This window comes from Phalacrocorax carbo, chromosome 1, assembly GCF_963921805.1.
Source record: "Phalacrocorax carbo chromosome 1, bPhaCar2.1, whole genome shotgun sequence".
NCBI lineage: Eukaryota > Metazoa > Chordata > Aves > Suliformes > Phalacrocoracidae > Phalacrocorax > Phalacrocorax carbo.
In genome coordinates this window covers 198,133,381-198,160,450 of record NC_087513.1, presented here as the reverse complement: position 1 = coordinate 198,160,450, position 27,070 = coordinate 198,133,381, and the positions used below count along the sequence as shown (strand labels likewise).

At 39.7% G+C, this 27,070-nt stretch overlaps 1 protein-coding gene across 2 annotated transcripts in view; it reads right to left on the bottom strand.

The window, feature by feature from the left end:
- Positions 1–27,070, bottom strand: part of XPO4 (exportin 4) — an 83,843-nt gene that overhangs the window by 55,054 nt on the left and 1,719 nt on the right. For both annotated transcript variants that reach the window (XM_064441173.1, XM_064441174.1), the window contains exons 2-4: positions 5,294–5,399; positions 1,401–1,542; positions 1,003–1,141 (exon numbers count right to left, since the gene is read on the bottom strand). In XM_064441173.1, the coding sequence (XP_064297243.1) occupies positions 1,003–1,141; positions 1,401–1,542; positions 5,294–5,399 (387 nt within the window). The remainder of the gene's footprint in view (positions 1–1,002; positions 1,142–1,400; positions 1,543–5,293; positions 5,400–27,070) is intronic.

Here is a 27,070-nt window from a genome sequence, read left to right as displayed (position 1 = left end):
GCTAAACAGTGAAACGAAGGTTTAGAAGTGTAACTGAAATTTCCATACCCTGGAGGACATCACTTTGCTCAGAGGTGACACACTATTTTTAGGACCATGACATGAACTGTATTACTTCTAGTATATTTTGATCAAATTTTCAGAGATAAACATTTGCTGCTCACATCTAGTACAACTGCTGCTCTAAATGCTCGGCAGTGTTAGGTGTCTGCTCCCTCAAGATTTGTTTTGATTGATAAAAGCTTCAGTTAAAAGGTCCAGCATGGAATCTACATAATCTTCGATTTCCATTTGGTAGGAGAAAAATCACCTCTCTTTAATCTCTAGTTACATGCCTCTATTATGACCTATTCTAAACTTATCTCCTGGCATAGATATCGGAATTTCACTAAATGCACAGATAGATATTGGACACCTTGTTTCCACTTTGAGCTCAGTATGGAAGGTAACACTTACCCCTAGTAGTATGACATTAAATCTAGAGTAAGTTTTGTATTTCCATTCCACATTTTACTTCCTCACACTCCTTTCTCTCCACCTACCCGTCTCCCAGAGAACAGCAGAGGCCTATGCCTCTGCCTGGGTGGCCTATTCCAACAGCTGAGCCACAGGAGGGTGCAGCACTGCACAGATGGAAGGGCAACAGAGTGTGAAGAGAACCTGCCAGCTAATGGAAAATCCATTTTAGGCCATGCTGGTTTATTAAAGAAACCCAGAAAACAGGAAAAAAAAAATCACATTAGTGACAGAGCAACTACTGAGAAAAACCTTTTCGCTAAGAAATATGGTGCAATTGTGTACCAAAGAACTACACATACTACTACTAGTCCCAAAATATTCTCATTCAAAAATCTCTGACTTGGTAAGTGATTGTTTGAATAGCTATCAGCTTAATTACTGATTTTTAGATAAGAGAAGTATACAAGATTTTCTAGTCACCAAGTATATTGCTTATGCTGCTGATACAGATTGCTCAAATTTTGAGGAAAATAAAATGCTTACCACAGTGGGGTTACCGCTGCTGATCAGCTGGCTGACTTCATGAAAAATGCTTTTGCAGTCGATTGATTTGTCTAGTGATCCCCGTTTCACTATCACCGCTACTGCTAATAGAATCTGCTCCCGAACATACTTTTGAAGGCTGTAAACAACATTGCAAAAATATGTTTGCAAATAATTTAAAAATCTATGTTCAATAAAATTTTAAACTCATTTCTTTTTCAAACATTTTGTGTGAATTAATCCGGGAAAGCTGGCAACTCTACAGAATTCAACTAACTGTTAAAAATCGACAACAAATTATTGTTGAAATGTCCTCCACTGCTACCCTTGGAAACAAAAGGATAACCCAGACTTTATGCAGAATCCTACATGTTCAGAGGTGTTTTTTCTATACTTACTTAGGCCTTTGTAAGACATAGGTTAGAAGGAATGTTCGCAGTGACTCGATGCTAGTTTTTTCCAAGAGAATCCATTCTCTTACAACTGCTTCCATTATCGCTGTAGCAGCTTGAAAAAGGACATAGTCCACTTTACTAGTTTCTGTGGGGAAAAAACCAAAGGCAATTTGAATATCCAAAGACATACATATATTTAGCTTGTATGTATTTCTAACAAAAAAAAAAGAAATTTACTATTAGTTAATTTATTATTAAATGGAGTTTTGTTGCTATGAAATCAGACAATGTATTTATATTTCAAAAGGGAGGTGAAACCAATAACCCAAATATCACATTGTCCAATATTAGAGTTAGAGACTCAGGGGAAGAAGAGTTGGCTGCACGAGGAGACTGGCCAACGATCAAAACTAAGAATGCTGAAACAACTATCGGACAAAATAAAAATAAAATTACAGATTTAATCACAATATATAAAGATATGATTAAATTGTCAGGCATGCCAGAACTGATGATTCTTCCATCATTTGTGTGCTTGCCTTTGGAACCAATAGTGCATAAAATTCACATGTATTTTATGGTTGGTAATGAGAAACCAAGTCCACTTACACATAAAGATAACATTTGTATTTAATTTTTACAACAAAACTTTTATAAACTGGTATGTTTAAGGTTTTCTACATTATGTTTAAGCCTCTGTATTTATCTTCAGGTATCAAAATATAACTTTCTAGCAAAGTATAGGAATCACTAGCCCTTATTGTTTGAATATCTGATTAATTTGTATATAGATGCACTAAAGAAACTAGAAAAAGATGTTATGGAAAAAGGTGACCGTTTGTGTGACTGCAAAATAAAATTTATGGAAAAAAACTGGAATTTGAATTTCATCTATATGAGAACAGAAAGCTACAAAGAATATTTTGTTGTTGTTGTTCCTTTTAAAAATTTTAACTTAGAAATAGCAGGTAGTATCTTAGTAGCCAGTTTCAAAACATTCTGAGCTCTGTAAGAGGCACAGAAAGACATTTGGAAAAGGTGTGGCCACAGGGTGGCAAAAGCATAAAATATGACATGGTGAAATAGAATTCCTGAACAAGAAGCAGAGTTTGAGCTATGGTGGGCAACCTGCTGCCAGGACTAGAAGAACTGGGTTTATTCAAGAAAGCCTCAGTCAGGGGATGACAGGCTTTAGTAACAACAAAACAAACTTTCTTCCCTTGATTATATACACACAAGTTCATAATATGTATTTCCTTTATATGCAAGTTCTATATCCAAGATAGCAGACAGTTTGCTATTTAATTTAATCAGGCTCCAAATCTAAACCCTACACAGGTCAACATCATTGAATCAAAATAAACCACCTTTAAATCTACTTAGGTTAATTTGGAAAACTAAGTAACCACTTTTAATTAAAAGATTAATGTGTATGTCTAACACATGCTTTAAAAATGAGCCAGATTATTCCTGCAAGGGTATTTTAATTCTGGCATTTTCTACCTTCTGGGTCTTTGGCTCTTCAAACTGTACAAAGCTCACACAAGAAGAGAATGCTATTAAAAAAAACAAAGGATGGAATTTCTCCTTTGCGTCAAGTACTGCAGATGCACAACTGCAATCATTAACAGCACAGACGTCCAACACTTGGTGTAAGCTTGTAACTAGGCAGAGCACCGTTATCCTCTGCATGAAGTTACTAAAGAAAGACAGGACAAGTTTTGCCAGTACATCTAAGAGCTATAAGCTTACAGCAGAAGAACGTAGAGCCTCATGCTTCCTGGGTTCAACTCCAGGTTTCTGAAGAAACTGTATGGTAGTTCCCCATATATATAAGGCTGTTCCCCTTTTCCTTATGCTCATCATCTCCATTGCTCTTCCTGTAATGCTCATACACTCTTCTTTTCATGATCACTGTCAACATCTTTGTTATCTCTCTCTGCCTCCATTCCAATTACTGCTTGACCGTGGTTTTTGTTTTTTTTTTTCTCCTGTTTCTTCTTAAACCCATCTGCTCTGATCCTCTGGTTCCTACCCATCCTTACCTACACGTACCCCTTCAGTACACTTTAACTCTTTTATTCACCATTAACAGCTTGTTTCCCTTCCTGGTTCCTGATTTCATAATCCCTGCCTCTCCCTTCTCACCTCCCAAGTGTTAACCAGCTGTTCCTTTTGTCCAGACCGTCCAAACACTTACTATTGAAGCACAAATTTTGGGGAAAAGTCTCTCATTTCCAGGTCTCACATCACAACTGCCTACTGGAGAAGGCACTGCCAGGAAAAAACTGTCCCATGTGGAAACATGCTGGTTTCTCAGTGGTGATAACACATGAGCAGTTTAAGGATGTAGTATTTCTAGACATCCAAATGGTGTTAAAATCAGCACCACATTCCTTCCAACCAGCCGCATTTCAGAAGAAAAAAAAAGAAAAATATTTCATTATTAATGCTAAATTGTGTTCCCTTCTTTGAGAACAAGATGCAGTGATGTATCCCTTAGCACAGATAGTACTACTAGGTATTTATTTCATAAATTTCCAATATTTACTGTGACAAATACATCACTTATGAGACACCAAAATGCTCTGCAAAGTTAGTTAAGTATGGTCTTTTGCTCACTTGAAATTCTCTAAAAATCCATGTGAAAATAAAAAGCACCAATTTTGCAGACCCGTAAAGCAAAAAGTGTAGTTACAGTCTTCAGGACCAGATGAAGTACTAATACAATATACTAAAACTATGAGAGTCTCATTTGCAGAAAAAATTTTGGTTGGGGAGTGGGTGTAGGAAAGGAACCACAGCCTGCTCTATATATCACAGTATAATTTAACACAGTGATAGGCCTGCAATATTGACATCACAATATTAATGAATTTTACATCTCTAATCTAGTAGATTTAGAAATAACTAAAATTACTGTGGAAGGAATTAAGTATGAAAACAATCATATTTTAAGCATAATTCTAATATTTCTCTGTTCATTCTGGTAAATTCTTTGAAAGAAAAGTTGCTTTGTGTGTTTTTGGCACGTGTGCTTTTCCACAGGTTTCCAGGTTTTCCTCACGAAGTTTCGGAGTCAGCTTTTACTGAAACTTCCCCCTTACCTCCCCCCAGCACTCACATCTGGTCAGTACAGCAGTGCTGAACAGGAACCTTACATGCTTACTGCTTCTGCAATTTTCAGATTATTTAGCTGCCAAACTCTAGTAAGTCTCTATAGTGCCTGTAAAAACAGATTTGTTTTTAAAGACTTGTAACACAACCATATTTACATTTCTATTAAAGCCCAAGAAATTTCTGATAAAAGTGGATACCTACCTATCTCTTTCCTTTCTCCACAGCTATAATCCCACAAAACTTTGAATCAATACTCTATTGCTTCTACCTGGTGAACAGAAACTTTTCTAACTACTTTTAAAAAAAAAAACAAAAACAAAAACAAAACAAAAAACCAAAACACAACAGTTGGGCTGTTAATAGTAACTTACTAAGACATTCAACCTGAAGTAAATTCTCACCATGGAAGAGTTCAGCACCAGTGCAAAATCTGTCAGAAGTATATAAAATTGTATCATTGGTTGATTCAATGGGAAGCAACAAGACAAGCAAGTGCACTACAGGCAGTTTGACAAGCTCCCCAGATCAGACAGTATTACAATAATCATGTAGTAGAAGCAACCTGAATCTATTCAATCAGTTTAGGAGCTTTGCTACACAAAGTTGCACATTGCAGACTTTAAAGCTGCCAGAAACAAAGCCAAAAGGCAGCAATAGGCTTCATGCTCCATCAAAAAGTATGTCTATCAAAACTAACGTTCGTATTCCCAGCTGCAGAAGAACAGCATAGCTGCAGTTACAAAAACAGGTACCACGCTTCACTTACTAAAACTTACCCAAAATGTGTTTGCAAACAGCAAATGGTGATTTTGATTTTCTAAATGATAAGAATATGTGCTCAGCATGTTGGCGTTGTTCATTATTGACCATGGAAGGTGGTGCCTGAAAGAAAAGAGGGGGGAAAAAAAAGTTATTCAAGTGCTAAAAACCCACCCTAGTTGTAAATACATATAAGCAATGCCATGAACTTATATTTGCCTTGTTAAACATTAAAACAAAGTACCTCTTGGTACAACTGCCTGTCCTTTCTTAGTCACAACCACTGTGTATTTACGTTGTGTATGTGTGTGAATATTGAGACATCAGGTGGAGAGCGAATAATTCTAAGTACTGTGTTCTTAATGACACTTCTGAAGAAAGGTAAGAATCAGATCTAGATTCAACCCAACCCTTTTTCTAGTCAACCCAAAAATATCATTGCATGCCATACTCAGAGAAAAAAAAGCACTATTTTTTCTTTAGTTCTACCCTTGTTTTAAAATATTGAATTGTATAATAAATTAAGGGGATTTAAAAAATCATGACTATGGATATGGTCTAAAACTAAAGTATTGGCAGTAACACACTACCCTCTAGTGTTTCACATTAAAATGGGCATCTTAAAGACTGAGTGAGGGCTTGAATTTGAAAGAGGGGTCAGCTTGTTTGGGGGTAGCTACAGGGGCTCCCCAGCTGCCTACACCCATCCTCTTATACACCCGTCCCCTTACATCATGGGCACCTTAACTGCTCAGGTAGCACCTGCTGCTCCACTACTGCTGAATGTCCACTCCATGGTGGTTTCTGCCTGAAAAATCAACTATAGGTAAGCACGAAACTAAGCAGTAACCTGAATCATTGCAAGGCAGGACATTGCCTAGAGAGCACAGATGAGCGCTAATGGCCTGTACTACAGCCTCACCTCACAGAGCAACGCCGAAATCCGCCCCCACTGGCCCACAAGGTCAAAAAACCTTGCAGAAAACATCAGCTGTTCACAACACCATGCTTTCTCCACTTCTGCCATCGATATCTACTTTTACTATTTGGGATTTATCTGAACAAGCACACAGTACAAAATACTCTTACAGGGCATTGATACCACAAGGCAGAGTAAGCTGAACGGATGCACCTTTGAGAAAGGAACACGCACGCATACAAAGATTGCATAAAAACTACAGAGCCGGGTCAAGGTAACAGAGTTAGGTTACTGAACTGCAGCTGAACTTCCAAACTCAGCTACTGTCCCCGGCAATCTGAGGAGAACATGTATGCCACGTATCTTTTGGTCTTGATTTGTACCTGCTGCTTTGGGAATAAAAGCACAAGGACCTCAGCATAAAGACCTCTTAAGAGAAATATTTTCCAGTAAATAAAACATACCAAATCTGATTTCATTCTTTCACCCTTGACAAAACACAGACAACAGAAGATTCAAATATGAGCTAGTAACACCATGGATTAAAGCTGCTGCTCCTCAATCATTTCTTCAATAATCTGACTAAATGAAGTAGAGGAAAGCAGACCGTTGATCCTCAGATCAAAGGTGTCCTAATAAACAGCCGTGCTCCTTCTTACACAGCAAATTTCTGACGCTCACAACTTTTCCAGTGCAGATGTTAGGAATGCCTTGGGAAGGGAGAAAAAAAAAAAAAAGAAGTGGAAGAAAGCGGCTGCAAAAAAGCCTTGTGGATGCAGAATAAATACTCTGTCCCTTCACAATCCTGCTCTGCTACAGCCAGTTCAGGGCTGGAGCTCCCTGGACAGCAATTTGAACGTACACAGGACAGCTCAACCTTACCAGCTCTGGAGGCAAATCCCTTCTGGGTAGGCGGCAGCATGTGTTAGGTTGTGCACACATGTAGATGGCAGTGTGCCTTCACTTCAAGTCTGCCTCCCATGTGCTCCGAGAAGCATCTCGTGGTCTAAGTCAGCAGGCTGCATGCAGATGCACACACAGAAAAGGTTTCGGATATTTGGGGTATTACACACTGCTGAACAACCGACACAGAAGCTCCATGGTGGTACCTAAGTCCTTCCAGGACACTGAGCTTCAGTGAACTCCAGCCCAATGCAGAAACCCAAACTTTTTCTAACTTTCACAGCCAATTTAAACTTGTAAAGAAGCAGCCTCACTGAACTGGGGCACATGACACTTCTGTCATAAAACCTCAACTCTCCTGCATGAAGCCAGCCATCAGCAGGAGTTGTTGCCAACCACCCATGCTTTCTGCAGTCTGAAGGACAGTACTTCTCTGTGCAGACTCTAGCTACGTTCACTGCAGAGCCAGCTGTACTGAATGCCAGAAGAATATTTGGAACAGGCTATCAAAAACATGGGAATGACCTATACAGCAACAGCTTGACAAGCACTTCAGTCAGTGCTATCACAAATAAACCAAACCAACCAAACAAAAAAGCAGGCCCCATTTCTTTCCCCACTGTACAGGCAACCATTTCTGCAAACACATAGAGAACGAGATTGGGAAAGCGATCACCAAAAAGCATCCCAGTAAAGGCAGGTTATTTTCATCTGGATCAGTCCCCAGCCTGGTTCACCATAAGCCAGCACAGAAGCCTGTGCCAGCACAGTATAGGGCAAAATGGCTGGTGACAGGCTGCTTTTTTCATCATCAATTAACATTTAAAGTTCATTTAACCTATGGCCTCTCTTGCTGTGCAATGCCATGGGAATACTCTGAAGTCTCAAGGAATACACAGCTTTGGTCAATGAAGTTTCACGAGAACTGAGACTCAAATTTCTTGAGACAAGTGACTTAATAACTCTCTGCTCCCAAAAGGAGAGGTCCCGATCCTCTCTTGCTCTCACCTGCATGGGCTTGTCACCCCCTTGCATTAGCCCTCCTACCAAACAGGCCACCAAAAAAAAAAAAGGGGGGGGGGGGGAGGGGGAGAAGCAGGCAAGGTGAATGAGCACTCTCTTGCTACTTTAATAAGCATCAAGAAGTCAGGCAGGTGCCAGAGCCAGCACAACAATGGGGAGGAAAAGGAGTGGAGTGACATTGACCTTTCAGCAGTACTGACCTTGCCTCTCACAGCTCTGAAGTCTTGTGAAGCCTCACTAATTACAGCCAAAGTTCAAAGGAATCCTTTGGGTGTAAGTGACAAAGCATATTATTTTGCAAGTATGGGGTCTTTATATTCAGATTCTTCAAGCAAGAAGGGCAAAGCAGGGCTACCTGATCTTGAACTGATTTTGCATTAACAAAGCACATTTGAGTTTGTCATATAGAAATCATATCTGTTTGCAGCATTCTGTAATTCTTACAGGCACTTTCAGGGACACCCGCAGCAAATTATGGCACCATTTTAAAAAAGACAGAATTAAAGTTTTATGGGAAATACACTATCAGCATAAGTCTTAAGATACCAAATCAGCATAAGGCTTACAATAACTAGAAAAGAAACCTCTAACTTTACATTATTTTAACTATTCTACTTCTCTGAAGTCTGATTACAGAAGACCTTTGGCACCTTGGAAAGGCATATGGTACATCATATTCCTGTATTAATTTTTAAATCACAATATTTTAATACATTATGCACTTAGAATCTCAAAAATGTCCAGAACAGGCGAGTGCAACAGGTCAGCTGTGAACCGTACTATATAGCCGCCAGAGGGAGCTTAACGCTCACAGTTTACTGCCTTCACACCTAGTTATATGTACACTGAAAGTAAAGTCCAGCTAATTTAAAGCCCTTAAAGGAAAATCCAGCGTATACATATTCCGTGTACAAATTTCATGTTACAAGAACACTGGCTTAAGTGAACCTGAGAGCTGGTACCCAGCATCCCCTCAGCACAACAGGGTTAGAAACATACCTCAAGTACCCATTGCACTTGGAAGGTCCCCACAAAATACCTACGTGTTCACTGTTCTCTTTCTGTCTCCTTCAAACTATTCTCTACCATCCAGCTTACAGGGAATTAAAAACCAGTGTGGGATCAGGCTCTTTTGGCATATTGAAACTATTTCCAGCTATACCACTTTCTGTACAGTCTGATGCTACTGCTAACACTCACCTGCTCTCTTTTTTGTCTTACAGGTTACCTATAAAAAGGTTCTCCAGGACAACAATCATCTTTCTGGTTTTAGCATAGCAACATACTGCCCCATAAGAGTATAGGTCCTATATAATGCAGTATTATAAACAAAATTACATCCTTTGAGCTACCAAGGCTGTTTGGATACAGAACAGGAACTGCAACAGCAACGCCTGCTGATCAGATCCAGCAGGACTACTGACTCAAATGGCCATTATTTACACAAGGGAAAAAGAAGCTGACAAGACAAGACTAGAAACACTCGGGCAGACTAGCACTAATACCTCAGGACTACTAAACTTGTAAGAAAATAATGTAACCCCTTCCCTTTCATGTAAACTAGTTTATTAAAAAAAAAAAACGAACCACAGTTCTACTTCCTTATGCCCTGCTATCACTCGTCTGAACAAAAAAAAGGGGGGTGGGGCGCTTGGGGAATTAAGGTAAGTTATTTGATTAAAAAACCATAACAAAGCCAATAGGCATATTTTGGAAGATCTAAATCCTGCACATGCTTGCAGAAATCCCATACTTTCTCTGTGCAGTTGCGAGAAACCTTTATTGTGTTTTTCTGCTCAAGGAAAAAGCATTTGAAAGCCAAGGTCTTTGCTTCCCTTCTCACTCTTCTTAGAAGAGCACAAATAACTGTGATGATTCTCCTCAAGCCATCAACAGAAAATGAGCCAGTGAGACAAAAAAAACACCACATATTTTTGAAAAGAACAGAAACACTAAAACTTTAGGAGGAACTAAGTCTGAAGTCAGAAGTAGAAACCACCTTTAACACTTCTCAGTCAGAAAAGAGGACTGAGGAAAAAAGAGAAAAGCTGGAGATTGAAGTTCTCGATATTATGGTAAATACAGGACTGAGTCCTCAGTAGTCAGCATCTTTCTAATATTTTGGGATACAGGCAGACAGAAGCAGTTTGAAGGAAAGTGTTGGCACAGATCAGCCAAACAGAAAAGCTGACCAAATCACAGGTACACACATTTTTATAGAGTAGTGTAAGCATACTCCAACTTTCTTGACAAAGACTGAATGCACTGGGAATAACTACAGCTCCCTCTGTACATAAAAAGCAGTTCTGCCAAGAGCAAGTCCCTCAGGCTGCACCTCAGAGGCAGGCAAGCCTTTCAAGAGTTGGGCAGTGATCTTCAACAGTAGGAAGAGTGAGAGACATTAAGTTCTTATATTCTTGATTAGAGTCTTAATAGTTTCCTTTCAGACTCACATATCACCCTACATTTGATTCTTCACTTTTTGCACATTAAAAAAACAACAAAAAATCACAATAAAATCAGCCCACTCCCAGGAGACAACGTATCTCAGCTTACATGGATGTTATAGCAATGAGACAATTATTTTGGAAGGACAGGAACTGGCACGTAAAATTAATTCCAAGTCAGGTTTTGTCTTCCTTGATTATTAGGCCAGATACTTTACAAAAATCTAAACCTAACTTTCATGCAATTACCTTTTATTTCCAGTGTGGAACCTGATAAAAACAACATTGGATTCAGCTTTCCATGAGAAATACAAGTTTCTCCTCAATGAGTTCAAGGTCAGCACACCCCCTTTTAAATCCTCCTTCTCTCCCCTTTCTTACCACTACAAGAATGTTACAAGAAACCTTATCACAGACGAAGCTCCATCAGCCCTCTCCCTACCAGCAAAACAGGAGGTGCGCCAACATTGTTCCTAACAACTGTTTACCTCTGGCAATCTTAGTATAAGCAATCCACTGATCTGAAAAATGCAGAGTCACAAATGCAACAAATTAACAATATTAAAGCTTCTAAACAGCACAGGTTCCTCAACAACCATGAGAGTACTGGTAGGTTTGTAACTATTCTTACTGCCTGCAACCATCCTTTTGTACCATGGGAAGATAAAAAGAGCAGCACCTGATACAGCAGCACCATTTAATTCCAGAAATTTATTTATTGCCACTTACTTTTCTCCTCTCCAAAATAACCCATCTTTGCTTCTTCCTTACATAACACAGGTTTCTCATTTCTAACTTTGATCATCCTTTTTTCTCCTTCTCCCTTGATGGCACACCATCAATTTAAATAGCATATTATTCACAGATGCTACAAGAAAGGACAGCACAACTGGGAATGATTAAAAAGGCTAAAAATTTGGCATACATTACCTAAGCAGAAACTGATCAACACAAACAGATATTACAAGTCATTTAAATATTAATTCATAGTGATACTCAGAACAGGAAAGAAGCAGATATGAGAAAGGGTTAGACCAACTGTCATCTGGAAAATATACACATGACTAGGAAACATCTGGTGAAGGTACATGTGGAAAAAATAAGGGGCTTGGGGCTTTTGTTTTGTTTTAAATAGAAGTAGTAGTTAGATGCAGATAGATGATCCAAAGCTACACGTATGTATTCAGAACCATATGGTTAGTACAAGCATTTCCTATGTCATAACATACCTTTTAAGAAAAAAATTACATAATTATGACTTGTCAGGATGGAGACTGTCAAGCAGTGAAGTTAAGAGACATGAGAAAGTTAGCAAATGGGTTGCAAATATCAGATGCTCTCTTTGTAAGACTGAAGTTGAAGTCACAATGTATTTGCCAATAACAGGCCGAGTAACACCACATCCACATTTGAAGTGGTGTCTGCTTTTTTAGCTCCTTCCCCTTATTTCTGAAAACACTTTTTGCTTTTGAAAGTATCAAACACCATCCCACCCCAAGTCATTCTGTTCAGCAGTTTCAAGTTGATCATCACAGACATACAAAATACATAATTTTTTTTATTATATATTACAAGTGACATTATTTGCTTGATGATTTTAGATGTCAAAGAATATTACTTATTGGCCACTTGTGGACAGTGAGAGTATGTTAAAATTAAATTCTAACATTCAAGTGATAACGTTATTATTAAAATCAATAACGGAATTGTTTTTTATTTAAGTATGATTTAGTTAACCAGTTTGCACTGTTCTCTCCAAATCATACTTTTACTAAGAAATCTCATGCCCATGGTTGCGTATAAACATAATTAAGGATAGGATGAACAGTGTTCATTCCTTGCAGACAGAGAAGTTTGCTAGAGACAAACTCTGATCTGACTTTTGCTATAGCAAGGCAGCACTGAATACAACTGAATAGAGCACCTTTCTACAATTACACTGGGGGAAATCTACAAATTAGCCTGTCACAAAGAACACTCACGCAATCCTCCAGACTTTGCTGCTTAAGAGAACACAGAGAGCGCGCACTGAAGTGTTTTAAGCTGACACCCACAGTATTCCCACCTACAAAAAAGGTCCCCTATGAACAGCACAGCCTAAACACTAGTAGGATTATGGAAAGACAAACATGCCTACTAATAGAAGTTTCTTGGGGTTTAAAAAAAAAAAAAGATCAGAAAGATCCAATTGCTTGTACCTGCTACAACTAAAGCCAAGAAGAAACTTTCTTGCCAAAGGCAATGTTTATATCTGCAAGTAAAGCACAGTACAAATTTGACAAGGGTAGAAATAAAAATCTGAGATTTCTACTGAAGTGCGACTTCATAAAATTCACCACAAACTCTCCAAACTGAGCTTCCCCAAATATGTAGGGGAGTCTTGCCTTCCCCGCAGTCAAGAGGTAAAATAAAACTGTTCCCAACCTCTTGTCTATGGGCTGTTATTGGCTTATGAAAAACCAATTAAACACATTAGCTGTTCTTCAGAATGCTGTCCAGACTCTGTGCTGTAGAGATCCTGGCAGCCTACCAGAGACAAGAATAAGAAACTGAATCTCTATCAATATACAAGGATAAGCAAAAGCCACCACAGATGACAATGGCACCACTGGATCTGGACCTTGCTGACAGCCACCATCAGGCAAGACATGCTCAGAGAAGCGAGGAATAAAGGAAGCCCAGATGGCTTGCCAAAATGTCCCAGCAGGATGGGAAGCCAAGGGAGGTATATGCAAAGGAGAAAGATCACGGATGAAATTGAGAACCATGTGCAGGGGAACACCATGTGATAATGATAACGTAGCCAAGGAGTATGGGCAAAAATAGAAGGAGAAATTAAAAAAAACAAAACAAACACATAATCAAACACATTGGCAAGCAATAATTTTTAACTACTGCATATACTGCATTTAGGACAGCTAAATATATTATTCTATCCATGTAAGCAATTGTTATAGCTGCAACATACCTAAATAATCAAAAGCTATAAAATCTTAGCTTACTGTGCTATTCTACTAAGATGCTCAAAACGCCCAAAAACACAGATTTCTATATCTTAAACTAAAAAAAAAAAAAAACAACAAACCAACACCTTAAGATGATTACTCCCCAGCACAGTTCTGCTATACAGCTGAGTTTTACTAAAGAATCAGATTCTCAGAAAAGGAGATTCCAAGTTTAACTCTACCAAAGTCACATCAAGCAACACTCCCCAAGACTGCATTACCCTGACTTCTGTGGAATCAAGCCATAACGAGTTTCTACCCCAGTTTTACCAGTAACACTTGTCAAGTGTTTTAAATAAGCTTTTTCCTACAGCATATCATTGCACGTTTAGTAATTGTCACTTGCCTTATTAAAATAGCTAATAAAAGACATCAAATACAGGGGTCAGACGGAGAGAACTGCATGATTAGACACACTTTCCTTCTCAGCTATCCATCCTACTTCTGTAGCAGGCACTGACGCCAAACTACACAGGGATGTCTGATCCACTCACGAAGCAGATGCCACCAGACAAGTTCAGGCTACATGAAGATGCTCAGTTCTACAGCGTTCAGCAACTGCTTCACAAGTGGATCAGAGGTTCCTGCCTCAGGCACCAGGCCAGAAGGCAGTTTAGACAACTGGTATCAATAGCAGCTTCTGCTGTCCAATTCAGATCTGTTGATACACGACTGCCAGAGCCTAGACTAACAGCTAAGGTACTACAGAAAACCTAGCTAGTATAATAAACAACTTCAACTGTGTTCCAATTACTGCCTTTGCACTTGCTTTTTGGAATAATCATTTAAAATACAGCAGTAACTCATCTTACAATTTAAAAAATACTCAAGATTATTTTTGAAAATTGGTTAGAAAGATGCAATAGATGGCTTCTGACCAGACCTGCAATACAGACAACTTTCTAAATAAAAACTTTGAGTTTTAAAAAAAATTCTTTCCCAAAAGTAATTATGATTTGAATTATTTAAACCCCAGAGTGCCCAGTATTTTTTGGTATGTATTTGGAATGAATGCATGACTGCTGGAGAAATTACCTCCTACACATCTACTAACTCATGTCTTGCTTTTATGCAGAGACTTAACGGTGGGGGGGAAGACTTTTTCCTTCATATCAGATTTTGCTTTGTATTTTGGAACTAAAGTACTTAAGACTTCTGCAAGTAAAACAGGAGATAAGTTGCGGTTTGTGATAAGATCTAGTCTCAGTTTTGAAATGGTCTTACATACACATTAATTGTCTAGAGGGGCAAAGTAAATTGTTACCATCAATATCAGAATGTTTTCTAAGACTTCCTCTCCAAGATAAGCAAAAACTACCAAGATTTTACCCCTCTACTAACAATTTGACCCTCAGATATAGACTATTACAGCTTCTTCACTGAAATTACACTTTTTATGCACACAGTACACTTCAGATACATGATTCGTGGTAACCGGTCTGCAGAGGAACTGTCCTCACTGCATGAGGACACCATTTCCACTGTTCACACCTGCTTCTCAGAGTCAAACCAGGTATACAAGACCTGCTGCTTGAAGAAGAGTGGGTAGGACTTGAAACACAAAGGGGAGGAAGGTGGAACAGAGTCTTTGTTCAAGGAGGCAGGACCACAGAAGGGCAAGTGAAAAGAATTGAGGATGATGAAGGCATTGCCCTCAGCTAGCTGTGCTAGGACACTGACAAACAGATGTCTGTAGCTGGCCCATGCATCTACGTGAGCTGTTCATCCACTATCAGCTCTGACTGCTGTTGGTCTCCTCACAGGATTCATTTTGGACTTACTCTATCCAGACCACTGGGCACATTGTTAAACAAGAAAATCCACAAACTCAACTAAACTAACAGTACATTGACTCATGCCAACCTTCTGGAAGCATTAGGTGAATGGGATCAGGCCAGACTCCATCCACCCCATGGAGGATTGCTCCAGTACAATTTGGAAAAATTATTGAATTCTGCATGGGAAATTCTGCATTTCCCAAGAGTTACAAGTTTAAACGTGTCAGTACTAGACCAAACTCAGAGCCCCATATAAAGTAATCACAACAGCAGCGCACACAATTATCACAGACTTTAGATACTGCAATCAAGATTTGGTCTTATTTCTAAATCTTAATGCCTTCTTTATAATCTCTGCATCAATAAAATGTTTCAAACTGGTTCCAAGAAAATTCAGTGTGAACTTCAGTAGCCTTTCACTTCTGTAAGTTTAGGCAATGAAAACCAGGATATAGCGTTACACTGCAATGAAGACAAAATGCATTAGAAAATTCCATGTGTGCTTCATACCTATTTGTTACTGTTTCCTCCGTAACTGCAGATAGGATGCCTGTTTAAGCAGTGACAACAGATAAATCTGAGAAATGTCCTGTAACGGATATTTCACTTACATTAGTCTCGCTGCAGACAGCCAGGAGGATGAATGCTGACATGAGGGTGCAGCTCAGACCCTTAAATAAAAGGTTATTTCCTAAACTCCACATTCACTGTTCTAACATTTCAAAGCACAAGCAAGGTCCAACAGGCAGCTCTATATAGCAGTAATTGCTGAAAAATGCCTGGCTGATCGCGATGGGCAAATCTACACACAGTCCCTTGAAGTCAGTAAGATTCTACAAAGCAACAAGAATTCAACCCATGCAGACAGACCGAGAAAGCTCAGACAAGACAGAACAAGTGTGACCCAATACAGAAGAGAAGGACAAAGGTAAGAAAAACATCATAACTACATGGAACAGTTATGGAAAACCTCATTGTTCCAAATCTTTTTAAACAATTTAATATTAGCAAATAAAATCAGCTTCCTTTGACTTCAGTAGGAATGAAACCTCACTACTGCAATAGCACAGGAACCCTAAAAATACACATTACTGAAGGATACAAAAAGTCATGAAATTACTACAACCACACTTGCATTAGCCTCCAGTCCTGCTCTCCTGCTTCCTTCCTCTGACCATTCTCCTAGAGCTGGAGTGAACTTGGCCTCCCCATCCTGCAGCAAGAAGGGTTGGTGGAAACAAAGCAAACTTTTCCCTCAGCTCCTACCAACTACAGGTGCTTCTCTCTCTCCCCCACAAGAAGGCATGGAAGATAAATGGGTCACAAGTTCAGGCCCCAGGTCTGTTATCCCAGAGGGTGGGAAGAAGAGGGGTCTCAGCATCAACACACACCACAACCTCCACTGCAGGGTGGACTAACCCCATGACAGGTGCTGGTTCTCCAGCAAGAGATAGGACCCTAGCCCATCCATAGCCCCTGAAATCACAATCGCAACTCGATCGCAAGGTTCAAGTAGCTCATCTCGATATTGTCCATTTCTGTAGCTATGAGACAGTATAGGCACTACTTTAAAAAAAAAGCCAGGACCATCACAGTGAATTTCAAGACAAAGTTTTAAGTCAAGAAAGAACCATTGTGACCCCTCTTCTACTAGACAGCAGATCATAATAATGCTGGTAATGGCCATACTAATTTTCCAAAGCTCCCAAGTTGAGATGTAGGTGATATATAACCTATTTATGAGGCTCATTGTACACCAAATATTGTCAGCAACTGCTCTCCTACTGCAAGAGTGACTTCACTATTACCTCTATGTGAAGAAGTGTCTTGTAGTATTTATTTTTTCCTGTTGTCCAATTTCAAATTAAACTTGCTGAAACTACAGCTATAACCACTCACTGTTGCAGGCATGGCATTATTTTTACTTACAGGTAGCCTTCTACAGCAAGCATGTGCAGACAGAGTAAGAGATCACAGGAGTAAGAGGACATCACATGGGCAACCCTCCCATCTGCCTCGCACACCCCAACACAGAAGTTCAACGTCATATACTCCATGAAAGATTTGAACTGAGATAATCATGCATTTTAGTTTGAGAGTTTTAGGCTTTGCCTCCTATCACAAAAGCATTTCCTCTCACCAACCTAATGAAGAACAGCAGGCAGGCACACAGGACAGCCAGCTTCCCTGCCAAAATTCAGGTTTTGGCACTTCCTCCTCCATCAATCTTGCAAAAATTTCAAAACCACTTTGTCCCAGCATAGTTATTTGGAAGTTGATTAAAAGCAAGATAAGGAATTTTTCTAAGTTTTCAAAGTTTATCTAAATTTGACAGGGAAAACTCCTTTGACTTAGTCTACTTTCAGAATGGCACAGCCTAAAACACCTACCTTTATTAACAGCTTTTAGCTGTCAGCACATTAATGGAAACTTACAGACAGGCACAAGTAAATACACATGAAACACAATACCCGAGTCATGTAAGCAAACAGAACTCTAAGTACAGGGAACATGAAAAAAAAATTTAGCAAAAAAACCAGCAACAGAATACAGGCCAGAGGAGGAAGCTCATCACCTAAGGCAGCCTCCAGGATAAGGAAGCCAGGAAGAACTGCAAAACTGAAAATAATTTTGTAAAGTGAATAACTTCTTTCACTCAGAACCAGGAAAAATTCTGGACTTTCACTGAACACGTAAAAGAAGCTCCTTTCCCTAACATTTTGCCCATTACCGGGAAATGGCAAAAATATATCTATAATTGTACATACTTGAGAAGGTAGAATGTAATTTACTTCTACCTTGTTTCACTAATTTGTTCCGCTCTTGCGGATACAGCCTGAACCGCGTTACCAAAGAACTTACATCTCTGTATATTGGGGGATGAATACAAAGGAGCAGACACATATGTATTTTGAGATCCTCTTCTAAAACGTATTTCTTTTATGAAAAAAAATATTTTTTTTATTCTACATACACATATTTGGGGGTTTTGTTTAGAAGAGGCAATTTTTAAGTCTTTCTTAAAGTTAAATGCCCAAGTTCACTCTAAGAATCTGCATAAATTAGCTAAGTCTCAAGCTCTGAACAGTCACAAGACTCCACATATTTAATGAAAAATGATTGTGAAGAAATGTGGTCATAATTGTATATTTTATTCTTAGCACTGTTAAAGGGAACATTGTTGTAACATGAACAGAATAGCTCCAGAAACAATATTATCATTTCTCTTGATATTACAATTTAATATTTACATATTCCTGCTAAACAATTCATTATCCCGAAGCTACCCAACATCTGTTCTTAATCCCACTTAAAACAACCTCACAAAATAAAGGCTTTGTAGCTAAGCCTCCCTAATTCTCTCAGGAAAAAGGCTGTTTGTTTTTGGGTTGGGCTTCTGTTGTTGTTGGTAGGCAAAGAAAGCACTATTCATGTTTTCTTCACCAGAGAGGAGTGTACATGTTTTGTAAACATATAAGCACATTTTCTCTATAAAGATGCAAGACCTCAGCCATCTGGGAAGCTACCAAAAAAGCATGGTTGACAGAAAAGTCAAACAGCAACAACATTATTAGCAAAGCAAATAGTGGAAGTCAGTGACTGAAGAGATGCTAGAGCTGAACTAAATGTGAATGGTTAAGCCCTTAAAAAACCCGAAACAAACCCCAAAACTATGGTCAGTGCAGAAAACACCCAAATCTCTGCTTGCACATAAGATTGATGAAGTTTTAAAGTAATCCTTTTCAGCCACTCCTTTAAAATCACACAAACTCAGCTTTAAGGCCCCCAATATCAAACCAGCATCTGTAGCTGCAAGGGGGAACACATTTTCCCCCCCCAGGGCTGCCATCCTGTTGTTGCAACAGAGATACAGATCCAGTCTCCCATTTGGGGATCTCCAGTTACTGTACACACACATATACATACAGATGCTATGGAGCAGTCCTCCAGAAATCTACCAGTGACAAGTGTGTAAAATGTAGCTTTAAGAGGAGGAGTGTAACATAAAAGGAAACCAAGCAGTAAGGTGAAGCACAGCAGGCAGGGTCTGCCAGCACTAACGATGCCTGTGTAAAGTTACGGCAAGACAAACAAGGAAGTGACTGAAGGGCCCATGCGATGCCAAGACCACCACTACAAGCCCAAACTGTGGCAGACTGAGTTTGGGGAAGTTCATTCCAAAACCTTGAAGGCCACCTATTTGCAGAATCAGACAAAATCAGCAAAAAGAGAAGAGGACCATGCCTTCACTGTGTGCCCAAGGCAGAGAAGCCACACATGCAGACCCTGGTCTGGAGAGGACCCCAGGTTGATGACGCTTGCCCTCTGTCACCAGTGTGGGAAGCCTCCCCCATCCCCAGCCAGGAGGCACATGAGATATGACTTCTCTTGTGCTGCCACATGACAGGAAGATGCCAGGTCTGCAGTAACTCATTAACGAGCCAGCGTGGTTTGTGTTTGTACAACTCTCTCTGCTGTTGTGTTAGCTTTGATACTGTTTGCATATCACCACTAATGCCACAATTAACAATAGTTGGAATATTGTTTTATAATAATAAAGGATGGTATAACTCAATGTTGTCATCCAATTCCACCATTGATCTCTGTACAAACTGATGCTTAAGTCTCAGAGCCACAGACGCCCTGTGCCACCGGCCAACACACCAGCCTCTGGAGTGCACCCAACTATTGGATGTTCAGACTCTGCATTAATGATGCTACAACCAGTTTTGTGAATTCTAAGAACTGCCTCCGCCCTCCTTCACCTGTTGTTGGAGCAAAAACCTCAGCGGCCAGGATAGATACTTGTGATGTGAGAGAGTCAAATTCAAGGTCCTTCCAAAGCAGCCTGAAGAACTGATTGAACACGGCTCAACCACCTCTTGGTGTTTTAAAAGCTATCAAGTTAACCATTTCTGAAAAACTCGAAATAGAAAGTCAAGGAATATACCACTTACTCCAGTACAGCCTTACTACAGCAACCCCACGCCCCAAACACCAGCACTCTAAGCATTACAGTTCACCAGGAAAACAGAATACTTCAGTTAAAGTACACAAAAAGATAAATATCATGTAACTTTTCTGCAGCTCTTCCCAATAACAGATTTTGAAACACATTTGTGAAGGATGCTGGTATTACTCTTTTCCTCTGTCACAACAGGATCCTAGCCTAAGTTAAGAGGAGTGAACAGGGGCTGCCTCTCCAGAACTCCAAGGCTGTGGTTCCTGAAGAGGCAATACAGTGATAGAGACCCACCTCCTCTCCTTCCAACCATGCTAATTCCTCCCCACTCCTAGACACACATTATTCTCACATGCTAACTTTGGCAACTGGCAGGTCCTTCCACAAGCCAGTCCAGCTCACGAAACTAGCAGATAATCAATCCAGCAAAAAGACAAGTAATGGTTTTCCTCAGCCACCCACTGTCAGGCTGGTTTAGGCTTCTGTGAAAACATAGCCTACGTCTGTGCCGTGATTACGAGCCTGGGACTGCAGATGTTCGTCACCTTGGCCAAGCCTTTTGAAATCCCAGGGACCACCACCATAAACAGTAAATTCCGTGTCAAAACACCTTTATGGACTTTATTGATTTCACAGCCACAAATTAATTATATGAAGCTTTCAAGAGACCCTGGCATGAGGTTTGTTTTCAACACTACAACAGCTGTGCCTCTACCATTTTGCACAGCAGCACATAACACAGCTGGACTGCATGAGGATAAATGCTGAAATTCATAATTTCAGCACAAACCATGATATATCTTTAGCTTTTCTTCATATTCACCTTTATAGTTCTGTAAATTTTGAATTTGTGAGGCACCACTAAACCAACTTATCTGACTTCCAGAGTAACAAAAGCAATAAAACTTCATTCACTTGCTCCTATATTAATTCAAATAACTTTAAGTGTATTTTCCATTAAAAATCAGTCTTGATCTGAAGATAAAGAGAATTATATCTGCTACTTCCTAAGTTGTTTAACAACATAATTGGTCCAAAGTTTCTTTTCAGAGCAGAAGCATGCTTTTTCATCTCAGTCAAGGTAGCAAAATTGTTTATAATGCAACATAGTAAAAATTACCAGAATTAAAACAACTTTTCCTCTTGCATCCACTTCCCAATCCAGTTCACTATGCAGCCACTCTGGTGGGTGTGCTACCACTCTGTTTTGGTAGAGTCAAAGGCAGCACTGTAGAGCTGCCATTCATCAAGTCTCAGAAGTAAGAAAGTTTGGGGTTTTCCTTTTTGGGAGGCAGGGAAGGGAAAGAATAGGGACTATTTAAAACATATCCTCCTGCCAACTTTCCCCCATTTCTTAAACTCCCTACTCTAACAATTACTCTCTATGCAACAGGGTGTTTTAGACAGACTTTAAAAGGATGAAAAAGACCTGCATCAACATCTCCTACAGCTCAGATCTGACACCCTCCCATCTATGCTGCGTCTCCCAGTACACATGTAGTTTTATGTCACTCATACACCCCACTATGCATCAAAATTGCTCCGAATGTTACCACATTCCCTTTACCAGGTCATTGCCTCAACACAGGCATGAGTTCCACTTTCTTTTGTTCTTGGGAAGCCAAGGAAACATGGAAAGCAGCAAAGGAGATAGATACAAACAATACATTTTCCCCTGGTAAAATGGAAAGGACACGATCATCAAAATCCAGATTTCCGCTCCCACATCAAGCCAGGACACAGAAGCGGAGATCTTATGTACCTAATCCATACAGACTTTTTAGCATCCAGTGTTGGAAATTTATGAAAAGGAATATATGACTTAGCTGCTCCTAACAGCATCAGCTCATCTTAAAAATCAAGGGGATTTCTTCCACCCTTCCATATGGAAAGCTGTTAATTAACTAATGTACACAGATTAGCATAACAACAATAAGGCTCTTAGGAAGCAGGTTAAAGGGAAGACAGCAGTAGGTAGAGCCTGAAGAAGAATTATTCAGATAGAGTTACAGACTAATGAAGCTCCCTGGAGGACAAATCTAGGAGCAGACACACAGTATTTTCACTGATGACTTAAGAGCAAAACATAGAAACATACCAATGCAACAGTGACATGTCAAATGAGTGTGAAATATCATCTTGATTCAAAGATGAATACTCCCTCTGTGAAACAATCAAGGAAAATAAACCCTAAGTGTGGAGAATCCCATTTCACTAGATTTTAATTTCATCAGATGCTATGTTTGCTTTTCAAAGACATCAGAATCTCTATCAATCCTCATATTGCTATTCTCAACTCCTCACCCTTAGTACCATGAGCTTTGGGTATGCTCCACACACATTTGTTGTCAGCTCCCAGGTATGCCATGCACTGCACGTACTTATCTCCCAAGTTGTAATCTGAACTGTGCACCTGTAAAATGCACCAACCATACCAGTTCTTAAACAAAAGGAGGAAAAACTATACATACACATGATGGACTCTAAGTAACTTAGTACTGCTCCAGACTGCTTGGGCACAGTCCTCTGAAAATATCACCTTGCTACTCTGAAGTAATAAAGAAAAGTATAGCGTTAAGTACTACTATGAAAGGAATACAGAATACCAAAAATCTACAGCCATCTAAAATCCTCATGTACCCACATCACAAAAGAAGCAGGCCTGGTTAGTCCATCTCAAAAACAGTATCGTAAATCTAAAAAGTTACAGAGGAGTACAGGAATGATTAAACATATGGGGAATCTCTGACATGAAAAACTGACCAGGCCCTTCAGCTTAGCTAAAAGATGACTAGAGGATGCAATATGATAGAGAGCTATAAAAATCACAAAGGATACCATAGAAGAAAAATCAGAACAATGATCGGGTATCTCTCATAATTCAAAAATCAACAAAATGATCAGAGCACGCTTCTCTCAAAGAACATAATGTTGTGGTTTTTTTTCCAAAAACACCTGTGAAACTCATTACTACCAGACAAGTATAATATAAAAACAACAAAAAAGAAAAATATAAATGCATTCCAGAAACAACTGGACACATTCGTGGAAGAAAAGTTGATCAACAATCATTAAACACAATGACACTACCTTGAGCTTCTTGAAATTGCTAATTCAGACAAGGTAAAATGTACACTAGCGAATGAATTATCCTTATTTTTCAGACCATTTCTCTAAAGCAGCAGCTAGAGGCCATTTCTGGAAACAGAACTCAGCTGGGCATATGTTTGGTCTAATCCAGCCATAATACAGAACTGATCCAGCTTGTTTTGCTGGGTGATGACTTCAAGGACTTAAAAAGTCTTCTCAGCACTAGAATGATTGATTTGTCTGATTTCTTCCAACAGGTAACCTGCCATAACAGAATCGGAGCTAGTCCACCTCTTCCTTTCACCCTTACTATTAATCATGCTTCACAGTCTGAAAAACTGCCCTGCAATGAAGACAGGCTGCAATGAGAAAATGAACTTCGTCATGAAAGGAGGATTGTCATGGTCCTGAACTCCAAGAAAGGCACGTCAAAAAAAAAGGCCAACCATACAAATTGTCAGGATGGATGATATAAACCATTTGTTCTTGGATTTTAAGGATACTGATGTGCTCCCTTATGCTCTTAACTTATAAGCATATTTCAACATCCGAAAGAGAAGTTTGTATGACCAGTGTCATACTACCCAACTTTAGCCTGAAACCTCCCTCAGAAGGGCAGGATAAGCCACAAAGTAGTACCCCAAGAAGACAGTAATGTTTGAATCCCCCACCACTCGCAGAAGAGACCACAGTGAAACAAGAACATTTACAAACTTTTAAAGAAGGGAATTATTCTGCAAAAGCCTTTCCTCAACTGTTCTTGAACCTGTTAACGCTACCTAGACCCATACTGTGTAGAATAGTTTAGGATGACACAGACCTCTGGACCTCACTTTGCTCAATCACCTGCCCAAAAGAGAACTCATTTCAAAGTCAGATCAGGTTGTTCAGGGCCTTGTTCAGTCAAGTTTTAAATATCTCCAAAGATGGGAGATCCCACAGCCTCTCCAGAGAGCCTGCTCCACTGCCTTCACCAACCACACCCCTACAGTGATTTTTTTTTTTCCTTCTTTTTTTTGGCCTTCTCTCCATTTGGAATTTCTCTTTCTGAAACTTGTAACATCTTATCTTTTCACTCTGCAGCTCTGAGAAGAGTCTGGCATTTCTAATATCAAGACAGTCTGAGTTAGCAAGTAAATTTTACAGTGAAGGTATATGATACACTTGAGCCAACCTGACAGCTCACCACTGCTAATCTGCTAATAGGGGCCGACCGGCCCCGTACATGTCCAACAATCCAATTTCGGCCCCCCTGTGCTAGCTCTGCAACTTAAATGGCTGCAGAGATAGCCAATTCGTCTTGCTAACCTGACAGAAATCCGTTCCCTTGTTTAATTCCTATGTCATCTCAGCAATATTAATATGTTCAGCACAGGGTCACAAGGAAGAAAGAGGAGCTGCAGGTACAGAGCACCCCATTTTGGAGAGGGGCGAGGGGAACAAGCTATAACCTGTGAATTTAGGTTCAGGTGTCACAGAACATCATACACTAAAAAATGTCAACCTGCTTTAATAAATTCCCAGCAATAAGTAAACAGTCTTGCACATGCTTCCTCCTTCATCTTCTCACCTATGGGACGACATTTACACTTCTTTCCTTAATAATACAACCTATGTCTTCTCTCATCCACGAAGACAGTTATTAAAACAGTGCTTAACTGATAACTAATTATATTCAGCATTAATTACCACCTGAGCTAGACACAACATAATAGTTCGGAACCATATACATTTGGTTAGGGGGTGCCATGCCAGTTGGAAATTGAGGAGCAGTAAGATCAACCGGTTCATACAGATGCTGGTGTATGGTTTTCACCAAGCCAAAGTCACACAGGTCAAAGGTGTATATCAGCCAATGGCACAGAACGACCACAGAGCATTTTACGTTTCAAGTGACAAGGCACTATGGGGATCTTACTTTATGTAAACACCATTAGATTTGTTGGAAAGTAATTAAGTACCTAAAAAGCACATACTTTTTAACATAGCAAATATTCTTACACATACCGAAGAAAACTGTCACCAGCATTCCAAGTCATATCTGGCCACTAATGACAACTCAAGCATCATCTGTTATAACAACTCTTCAACTTATACCAAATTTCAACCATTTTCGAAACTAAGCCTTTTGAACGTGGGCTACCTAAAACCTGTTGAAAGGCCTTACTGGTACTAATGGAAAAGCATTTCTATAACACCTTTAGAGGAGCTTGGTGAGAGAACAGATTGAATCTTTCCAGTTTTCATACACTGCACGCCATGGCTTGCGAAGTCCATAAAGATCAGCAATTTATGAGATCAGAACTAACTTGTCTCTTATGTGACATATAAAAAGTAGTTTTCCAAAGGAAAACTCAACTAATCCAGAACAATTCAAAAAAACAAAACTATGAAAATACTTTAAAAAGATTGAGAGAGCTTACATACCTACCCTCAAGGAAAGTTAATTAAAAATATTCAGGTTTTACCTCTAAGTCCACTATTCTCCACAAGGCTCAGTATTTCAGTTTGAAATAAAGTATCACATAAACCACCACCCCTCCCTGCTCCATCCTCAGATCCGCTGCACCACCCTGATGCCTCCCTAGCAAAGTATATTTTACACAGATGGCTACTGTCTCAGCTGCCACAAGAAAACCTCGCTGAATCCCTCCACCACTCCCCGTCCAGTTAAAACTTGCTGCCATCTATTGTCAGACCATTCACAGCTCTGCCCTTTCCCATCGCTCCAGGTATGGCTGCACGGTAAGGTGCCAGCCTCTAATCATGACCTCCATTACTAGCACCAAGTTCACCACCCTCCCCCAAGTCCTCAGATTTTTACATAAATACCTTTCCGAGTGATCCCACCAGTTTGCTTAATCAGTTCACACCTCCCAACTGCCACACACAGTTACTTCTTGCCCTCATCCCCTAGTGGACATATTACCAGATTTTACCACACAGTATAGTCCTCTGGCTAAATTAAATTAAGATCGTCACTGTCCAGGTGCAGTCCTGAAACACGATTCAGCCCCTGGTTTTTCCACAGTTGCTAGTGAGAAAGAACAGAAGACAAGCAGCAGAGCACATAACCCTTTCAGTGTCTGGGGTCTCACATCCACCTTTGTAATGCAACATACATGGCGAGCTGCACTCCTCCTCTCCATCACTCCAAAGACCTGATGATGTCTGAGAAGAAGAAACACAGAGCAATAACCCTCAGCAGTTCTAACAGCTCTTCTAGAGCCAAATCAGCCTGATTCTGGGTCCTTAGCCTCATGGATAGCTTTAGTCAATATCTCTATTTTATGTGGCTTACTCAGGAACAGCCATTTAACTAATTCTTTTCAGTTCAGCGTTGTGTGTGAGTCGTCCATAAGCAGCTGTGGAAAAGAAAAAAAAAAAAAACAAGAAAAAGCTCATGACCGCAACAAGTCAGCTTTCATACTGCCAGAGGCTGGAGGGATACAGGAAGCTAGAAATTCAACAAGGATCCAAACGACCATATGCTTAGAAGACCTGAGACTTAGTTTTACCAGCATGTTTAGCACCTAGTCTTCAATAGAAGCACAAAATACACCAAAAAAAGGCTTACATCTTTCACCATATTAACATTTTTATTTAAACTCCATATTAAGTTGCATTTCCCTCCCTGCGGCAGCAGGGCTAGGCTAGGGAAACTAT